The sequence below is a fragment of the Papaver somniferum genome, unplaced genomic scaffold (genome assembly GCF_003573695.1).
Source record: "Papaver somniferum cultivar HN1 unplaced genomic scaffold, ASM357369v1 unplaced-scaffold_19, whole genome shotgun sequence".
In the NCBI taxonomy this organism is placed as follows: Eukaryota; Viridiplantae; Streptophyta; class Magnoliopsida; order Ranunculales; family Papaveraceae; genus Papaver; species Papaver somniferum.
Genome location: NW_020628818.1, coordinates 2,592,407 through 2,601,947, shown reverse-complemented (window position 1 = coordinate 2,601,947; position 9,541 = coordinate 2,592,407). Strand labels below are relative to the sequence as shown.

At 34.8% G+C, this 9,541-nt stretch overlaps 1 protein-coding gene and 1 long non-coding RNA gene across 4 annotated transcripts; both read right to left on the bottom strand.

The window, feature by feature from the left end:
- Positions 1-2,022: 2,022 nt before the first annotated feature.
- On the bottom strand, positions 2,023-7,154 carry LOC113338276. Of its 3 annotated transcripts, none has more exons than XR_003354707.1 (7): positions 6,984-7,154; positions 6,697-6,812; positions 6,500-6,571; positions 4,528-4,671; positions 4,233-4,342; positions 3,375-3,481; positions 2,023-2,364 (listed from the first exon to the last, which is right to left on the bottom strand). It is a non-coding gene; the product is annotated as an uncharacterized LOC113338276 (long non-coding RNA). The 3 variants fall into 3 exon arrangements; XR_003354708.1 differs by having other exon boundaries at positions 6,500-6,564; XR_003354709.1 differs by lacking the exon at positions 6,697-6,812.
- A 474-nt stretch (positions 7,155-7,628) lies between these two features.
- On the bottom strand, positions 7,629-9,104 carry LOC113338936 (nodulation-signaling pathway 2 protein-like). The gene has a single exon (XM_026584328.1). The coding sequence runs from the start codon at positions 9,102-9,104 to the stop codon at positions 7,629-7,631; it is 1,476 nt and encodes a 491-aa protein (XP_026440113.1).
- Between the last annotated feature and the right edge of the window lie 437 nt (positions 9,105-9,541).

The following is a 9,541-nucleotide window of genomic DNA, read 5'->3' as shown; positions in this document are numbered from 1 at the left end:
ACTGTCACAATTCATGCATATGATTCCTGCTCCTGTCGGTCCCGGGTTTCCTTTTGTCGCTCCATCCGTGTTAATTTTTATCCAGTGTGGTTCCGATGCAGTCCATCCGATGTAGATAGTTTTTGTAGATATGCATTGTTTCTGTTGTCTTTGTATTATTGGGCCATCTGTCATGATTCGTGCCTTATGATTTAGTGCCCTTGAACATTACCACTATAACCTGATAGGTCTGTTGTGGTGTTGGTGGTTGTTTGTTATACACAGTTTCATTTCGTGCTAACCAATTATATGCCACGCCGTGAAGACTAGTAAACTATGAGTTGGTGCCGATAGTGCTATGTTTAAAATGTTTTGTATGTTTTCCAGGAATTTTTGTTGGCTTTGAAATCGTTGATGATGTCGTTTTTGTTGAAGATGTTGTTGGTGAAGTTGTTTTCATTGCACATGATGTTGTTGTTTCTTTGTGTTGGTGTTTGGGCATCTTGTCAGGTGTGTAAGAATGAGTTATCATGTTGCTTTGGAGTTGTTTCCGTCGAATATGATGTGATCCTCTGACTCTTAAGTATTGTTACATTTAGGGCAAGTGTTTGTTGTTGCGATGTGTAGCCGGTGTAGTCTCTAGAGGGTGGGTAGACTTTGATTTTGCGACTTTCCACATGAAAAGTCTGAGTTTTGGCGGACATTGTATTTTCCAAATTGCTTTGAAGTCCACATGAGTTGTTTGGTTTGGGATATGTTGTTTATGGAGGTGAGTTGGATTAACCTGTTTTGGATGTGTGATTTCCACTTTTGGACAAATGCCATATGTTTTTACCATGAATTGGATCCTAGATAAGTGTATGCTGGTAATGTGGTGGGCTATATTTGGTAGGTAGGTATTGAAAATGAATTGGCGGTTCCATGTATTTGTTGGTTGGTCAATTAAACGAGCCACCTTGGTTGTTGGTAGGAGGTTATGATTGATGGCTTGTAGCTGGTGGGATGTTGTGTGGGGGATCCAATTATCGGTGATGAGAGTATTTTTGCATTTTCAATTTGTGAAAAATACAACTCATGCAAATCAATAAACAAGTTAGCTAAACATTTCCACGGATAACTGGATGATAAGTGAGGCGGTGGGATTGATGTTGAGCTAATCTCTATGTTGAAGTACTTGGGTGTATGCAGTAAGGTCGAGAACGAAGATGTCAGTTGTTGTAACTGCTTTACTCTCTTGAGTAGTAAAGCATAGTTGTGCTACTTGCTTTCCCGACATCCAACTTCTCATGCGGAAATTGGTTTTTTTAATCACCTGACTCGCGATCTGGATCTAAGTCAACCCCTAACTCGTCGCGAGTCAGATGTCAAACCATTTGTTTTCTATTTTGAGTCAGACCTGACTCAGACCTAACCTCCTGACTCGGACCCGTTTAAGTTAGATGATAAAATACCCCTGACTCATAAGAACAAATCACTAACTCACATACTCAAAAAAACGTATTGAACCATCAGGGATTAGCCTAGTTGGCCAGGAGCCTGACTCTCAAATAGGAGGTCAGCGAATCGAGTCTCCGCTCACGAGTTTGGAGATCTTATGAAATACTCCTCTTATATAAATCTAGTTTAATTTAAGTTGTTAATATATCTTCTTTCCTATTAAATAAAGGAAAAAATACACAAATATTTACAGTTTAGTCCAAACTAACTCATGATGATGTCAGCTACTCTAAATAATATAAAAATAACTCAAAACCAATTTATCTTTTGAACCGCTCATCCAAATTCACAAGGTTTATATATTCGGAAAGCTCTTTCCGAGATCAACAAAAAGAGTACCATATGACTATATAATTTTCAATTTTTAAAAATGTTTATTTACACTTCTTTCCTATTAAATAAAGGAAAAAATACACAAATATTTACAGTTCATGATGATGTCAGCTACTTTAAATAATATAAAAATAACTCAAAACCAATTTATCTTTTGAACCGCTCATCCAAATTCACAAGGTTTATATATTCGGAAAGCTCTTTCCGAGATCAACAAAAAGAGTACCCATATGACTATATAATTTTCAATTTTTAAAAATGTTTATTTACACTAGTGTGTACAACTATGTTTGACAGGGAATATAGGCAGTGAGTTAAAGTAATGCCTAATGCATCAATTGCTACCTCTGCACGAGTTCTAATAGTAATTAACGAAGATTCAATGAGACCGCTATATCCTTGTTCAGGGGCGGTAAGATGTGATTGGTAACCATCTGCTTCAGTAATTATCTTTCATACGTTCTCCATCATGAGTTGCTTATCAAATTTCAATTTTTCAAAGCCGCAAGAAGTTGATTGTTGAAATCATTGTAGAATTTAACAGTACCTGGATGTCTGCAGAAAAATACGAATATTAAACAAAAAAGCACCACTTTATACAGATTAAAAAACAGAGAGTAAAGAAAACTTGAAGTTACATACATGTCGTCAAGATGTTCTTTATAAATTTCATCTAAAGGAAACATACAAAACAAGATTCAGGTTATGTCATCCCATAAGTCACCCCCAATGTGTGGGACTGAAGTCCAATTTTTGACTGTAATCATAAAAGTCGGGTCAAGGGCTTCATAATTCAAAAACTATAGTCAACTCTAAAAAGAATCAACATGTGTACAACTATGTACACGTTAACAATAAACATATGTAAAACTATCTACACATGTTGGATAAAGAGTGAACACTTTTCCATGCAAGAACGACAACTAACAAGAACTGAGAACATATAATTCTATAAGTATGTTCTGCAACATTTTTTTATCAGGCAGGCTCAAGCATACACGGAGATGAAATGAAAAAGTTGTAATTAAACTCAAACTATTGTTATATCATACTCCTACAGAAAGCTTACGAAGAATCAAGACATTGCTTTACCTTACTATGTACACATTAAACAACATGTGCACATATACATGTGTACAAGTATGTACATGTACACACCTACAAAAATGGCACACATCCAACATTTAAAATTACAATACAGGATGCATCGGTGTACAATAATGTACACATCTACAAAATCTAACAAGCTTAACGTCCATACTCACACAAAACTGGCTAGATTTACTTTCATCCATGGCATAACACACTAGAGTACAAGTATGTACACATCTACAAAAATCTAACAAAATCCAAGAAACATGATATAAACAAAGAAAAAGTAAAGCAATTTCAATCCTTTAGTTTAGTAACTGCTTGAAGATCTCCGGGACGAAAAGTACCACACCAATAGGAGAATTGCCAGAAAGGTCAACATCATCAACTACTCTCATGTCTCTTATTTCCAATGTCATTCGATCTTAACCAAACAAAAGAAACTGAATATATATACAAACACTCTTACATACCTGGAAATGAAACACTAATGCAGAGATTGGACCAACATCAACTGAGTTTAAACCATTCATTACCACCTCCATGTAAGACCGCTTTGACATTCCAATAAATGCTTCATCTGTAAGATGAGAATTCATACACTACTCATTTTAGAGAATCACTCATTTATACAAAATCAAAGACCAAAAGTCCAGACCCAAAAACGAAAAAAGATTGTTCACTGAAATTTGAAATTTGATTAAGAGTCCTAGTGTGGGGCCTGTGGGCTATTATATACACATATAATTTTTGTCATATGTGTACAACAATGTACCTGTATTATAGGTGTACTAATATGTACACATGCAATTTTTGTCATAACCAACAGTCAGTGACCCATATAAATCCAAGAAATGAAAAAAGATGTTCACTAAAATTGGATTAGTAGTCCTAGAGTGAGCTATTATGTACACATGTAATTTTCTGTAACATGTGTACAACAATGTACACTTATACTTCAGCTGTCCAAGTTAACTCTTATATTGAAAACCTAATATCTGATAAAAAAAAGAAGAAATGCCAAGACATTCCACAAAGCAGATATATATTCAGATGAGATCGGAAATTGAAAATAGATGAATTGAAATTTGTTTGGTGGGTAATAGAAACTAAGATGCATCGATCTCGAATCTGAAGTCCAATTTTGGATCTTAATCATATACTGAAAACCAGATCAAAGTCTTCATGAATTCCAAAACTATGGTGAGCTTCAAAAATAATAAATATGTGTACAATTATGTACACATTAGCAATCAGGTGTACAACTATGTACACATTAGCAATCAACAGGTGTACAGCAATGTACACGTTAAGAATAAATATGAACTTACCATAGTGGCTAAAGTTTCAAAAATAAGAGCTTGAATCCCGTCACTGACAACCTTATGCTCATTGTATGAAGGCCTCCAAAGAGAGAAGATTTTGTCACTACGAAATATCTCTGGTGTGCCCACCAAAAAAAAGGAAAAAAGAAGAAGATTGTATTAGCAATTGAACCCAGTATGTATATGTCAATTGGGGACTTTGCAGCATGTACTGATGAAGTTTTATATTTCTGATCTGTATTTAGTGCAGTCTCTAAAAGAAAGTAGATAAAAGTTCAAGCAGAAACTCAAAGTCTCTTACCTGATTCCAAGCCGAATTATTAAAAATATCATCTTCAAGAAGCTGGTGACATTAACCAAGTTCACCTTCCCAACCACCCAAGGTCTGCACCGACTGGAAGAAACATGTCTTCTTTCAATCTCATTAAGTTCAATTTTTATGGAGCTGAAAAGTTAAGAATGACAAATGCTGAATGAACTTGAATACACATTTGCCAGTAAAACTATTCCTCTTACAGTCTAAAATTATATGGTCCACAATTCTCCATGAATGGGATAAAACAGAGGAGCACTGTTAGTGGAAAACTTAGCCTATTAATCTGCTATAAAATGTTACTCGATGTCTAGTCCAACGTATATGCTCGTAAGGAAATCAATGAGACATGATCTAGTCATCTAGGAATATTAGAAATCAACTGCTACCGTTACAAAATAAGAAAAATTAAACATTTTGAATACCGAACAAATTAACTTTAAGGGAAGCAAATATAGATTTTGCACATGTTTATTTGTGAACCATCAGTAGGCAAAACGGATACCAGTTGGTGGGAACTGCATACATGTAGGTGGGACCAGGCATGATAATTTTTCGCAACAACTCTCACCTTGCCTAACACATACTAGCTCGTTTTATTTTAAAAACAATTTTTCAGCAGCTTGGTTGCTGAGTATCTGAAGTCCATAATATTGATACCAGAACCGCAATGTTTACGCGTCAGTCAGTAATTCAAAACCAATAAAGTTAAACATACGACTAAGAATCAAACTAATATATCTAATCAATGAATCAACATGTGCACTTATTAACAATAAACAGGTGTACAATCATGTGCACATTAACGATCAACAAGTGTACAATGGTGTGCACATTAAAATAACAGGTGTACAACTATGTACACATTAAAATCTAAATATGTACAACTATGTACACATTAACAATCAATGAATCTTAAATCTGCAATACAAGAGACTAGCTTCAAAAGAAATCTGCAGCTTCTAATACAGCACAATAGGCCGGGAGTACTCGATTTAAACAAGAGTGTCAACAATATGAACATTTAATTAAAGAAAAACGTTCTTACTGGCTTCTTATTTCATTGCACATTAGCCAAGGTTTTGAGCTTTAACACAACAAACCTCCGCGGACCACATAAATGATCTAAGGAATTGACTTACTCTAAGGATGATCCCAACCAATTTTTAAGGTCACTATCATACAAGATGATATCAAAATCAAACCCTATTAGAAATACTTATCACCACTTAATGCTTCTGCTTGAATCCATATTGACCACATAAAAATTGTATTCATTATTGATTAACGTCAGCCTGCAGATCAGAATTAATAACAAGATACCTATATCTTACAGTGTCATTTTCATACTTAATGGTACGTAACGGTACATCAAACTGGAGCCAAGTCTTAAAATGCTACTACATCTGTATTTCCAAGTTCCAACCATACAAAAAGAGGACCAAGGAATGAGGTCTTGAAATCGCGAATAGTAACTGCAATTAGTTTATAGTATATTGAAATTTGAATGGTAAATCGAAAACAAAAATTTGCAGTCAGGCTTTTTGTATATGATAAACAAAATTATTATCTTTTTTCTTTTCTGTCTTGGCAAGGATTAGCACTACAGTGATGTATGTCAATATTAATTACGTTACAATGTGTTCACATTCAAAAACTTCGGATATATAAAATACTCAGCTCAAAATCGAGCTTCACATGTCCAATATGCCAATCAAATTAAGCAATTGAGAACAAAAAATGAAAATAATTTCGAAAAATTTGATACGTAGTATTACCTATAAAGCAGAATTGATCGCATAAGAAGCCGAAAACCATTGATTAGGTAAGAATTTAACACTAGACATGAAAATCCTAAAGAGAAAAATTAAGCAAACCTAAATTCATATGCAGAATTTAACACTGAATAAAAAAAATAACATTTCAATCTCAAAATAAAAAGGTCCGAAATAGATGTTACCTTCAAAACCAAAGTAATTTCTGAATGAGCTTCAACTTTGATAATCTTTCCCTAGTAACCTAGATCTGCAGACTACAAAAAGCAAACGACTGAGAAAAGTGTGAGTAAACAACTAAAACGATGAGCAAATAAGGCTTTTATAGATAGCAAATTAAGGCATAGTATGTAAATCAACTGACGAAATTGAAAACTATTACTATTTGCTGAGTGAATCGCTCATTTTTTTTGCAAGAAATCCAATGATAAGGCTTCCATCTCTTTAGAATTCAGATCCTGCTACAACAATGTATTCATTTTCCTCCCATTCTTCCATCTAGAGTAAGATTTAGCAAAATAAAAACTAGCTAAGATTTAATCTTCCAAAAATTGTTTGAACACTTCAGATAATCCAACTCAATCGAGATTAACAACCAAACCTAAATACTCTTCTTAATTTTAGAGATCTATAATAACAAAATCTAATTGTGATCTCGTAACCAAATACCTTTTAGAAGCTTCGAATAACCGGTTGAAACGAGATCAACAATTATGCCGTAAATTATTTAATTTTCATTGCAGAGCTTTGTTCCTTTTTCATTGCAGAGCTTTGCGAACAAGATAAAGCAAAGAATGAAGTTTTTATGAAAAAGATATTTTCGATTTCGACACTAAGATATATCGGTTTGGACTAAATTGTTAAGAAAAGGAGTGACCCGTTTTTAATTTGGTAAATTTGAATCTTCCAGTATCGGGCTTGAAAGGATAGGACTAAAGAGTCTAAATCCCAACAAAAATGGGACTAAACGTTAATTTCTACTAAAATTTAAACTAATGAAGTCTTATAATGACATCCACGCAGAAGAATTTTTTGGACCGAGATGCTCTAAGGGAGGATGAGGAGAACACTGATTCCAGAATCTTTGGGCTCCAGATCCACAAACAATTGCTGTTACAAGCATCAAAATACGGGCCTGCCTCAACAACAATAGTCGTCGGAGAGGTAATAAAAGTCATCATCACGGCCACCGACATCACAATAGCAATCATGTTTTTCTGCCATTTTCTTTAAGAAAATAAAATATTTTTTGAAGTATGATTTTTCTACAAATAAAATTATACAATTTACCAATGGGTTTGTTTTCCTTTTTCATCATCTCCAACTAGAGAATTTTACTAATGGAGTTCCCCTAAATTCTAGTACCATCACATTACTATTTTCACCTTCTACTTTCACTTCATACAAACTTTCACCTTCCCTCACCAATTCTTTGGTTTCAACCAAGTTCTCTCTACTTAATCTGACACCATTCAATCCTAATTGGGAAAACCTCAACTCTTCTCTACTCTCTTCCCACTTGCTAAACCAATCTTGAGCACACAAATTAGGGGCCACAAATAGACATTCAATTGCCATTCTTGCTTCTCTTAAATGACAAGGGAAATGTGATTCTATTGACTCGAGTAGAGCATGAGATTTTGCTGAATTCATATCAAAGAAAGAACCAAATCCTAAACATCCCTCAACACTCTCTTCATAGAATTCTCCATCTCCAAATGTTATAACACCACAAGTACTATCACCAAAAGGGATTCGAACCAACTCCTTTGCTACCCAAAGAAACTCATTCACTTGCTGTCTAGGTTTTCTTCTCCCCGTATGTGGTAAACCCACGATACAATTGAAGGCAAAAAATTCTTTTCCTTCACCTATTTCTTTCATCTTCATTACCTCATTCACCAATTGCTCTAATTCCATCTCCTTTACCTTCAAGTTTAAACCGAAAGCTTTCGCGTAATCATCAAGCCGCTTCTTTGTCTCTTCAAACCTCCATTCGCCATCAATCGACTTGAGGGATGTGATTTTCACTAGCACTTGTTTCCCGATGGCCTCAATGACCGGAGGCCATTGAATACCTTCACCCAAGTTGAAGTCGATGATATGAACTACTTCGGTATCCATTGGTATAGCTTCAAGGATAGCATTATTTGCTGAAAAATGAGCAAATTTGCCATAAGGGAGAATTTGGTACCAGGCCTTGAAAATTACCTCGTAATTCTTGTATGATTCTTGGAGTAGATAGTTACTGTCGCCATGAGTTTCGAATGCTTGAAACAAGTAATAAGCAAAACGCTCAACGGTAGTTCCGAAAAAACTAACTTTGTCGATTACTCGTCTTGAGATTACTTGTGCTAGCTCTGGTTGTTCATTTTCTATGGCTTCACTATATGCTTTAAGTAGAGGAGGAATTGTCAGTTGGCTATCGACTTCCATGTTTTCATTCGGAAAAACTAGTAATGATGGCTGATTTGAGATTGATGACACCTCGGAAGAATTCATTATTGACGAATTCTCGCTCGCTTTTGGCGATTCTTCTTCGAAGAAGTGTTGTTGTGAAGGGAAACTATTCTCACTCTCCTCCATCCATTCTAATACATCTGAAAACTCCGTAGGATTAAATTCTTCCAGTTCTAAGTTTACTGAAGTTCGGTCAGGAGAAAACAAGAATGATGCAATATTACCCATGGTGGGGTAGTTTGCGGCTGTAAAAACGTCGTTTGAGGATTCAGAGTCGGAACTAGTGGCCGGAGAAGTGAGATTACAGTCACCCATATGGAAAATATCCATATTTAAATCATTATTATACAAAAATGAAGTTCCACTGAAAGATGGTTCTATGAAATTATTATAGTTGTGTGGCCAATTTGAGGGTTGAAGAAGTGGAGAATGCATCATTTTATTTTATTTTTGTTTGAGAAGTGTTATAGAAGAAAATTGGTGAATTTTTGATTGGAATTTTTCCGTTGAGGAGTCGGGGGTATTTATATTTAAATTTCTGAATCTTTTAGATTCTTTATAGATCAAAAGTGGACAAAGAGAAAAATAAGTTGGGTATTACATAAGGTTTTGCATGATAACTACTTGTTTATTTATTAAACAAATAAATAAATTGCCGTGAATAGTTGGTATTAAATTGGCGAATAGCAATGTGGATTGAAGATACAGGTACACGTAATGTAAACACAGATGATAACTGGTAAGCCAAGGCTGATCTCTTTTTTCAT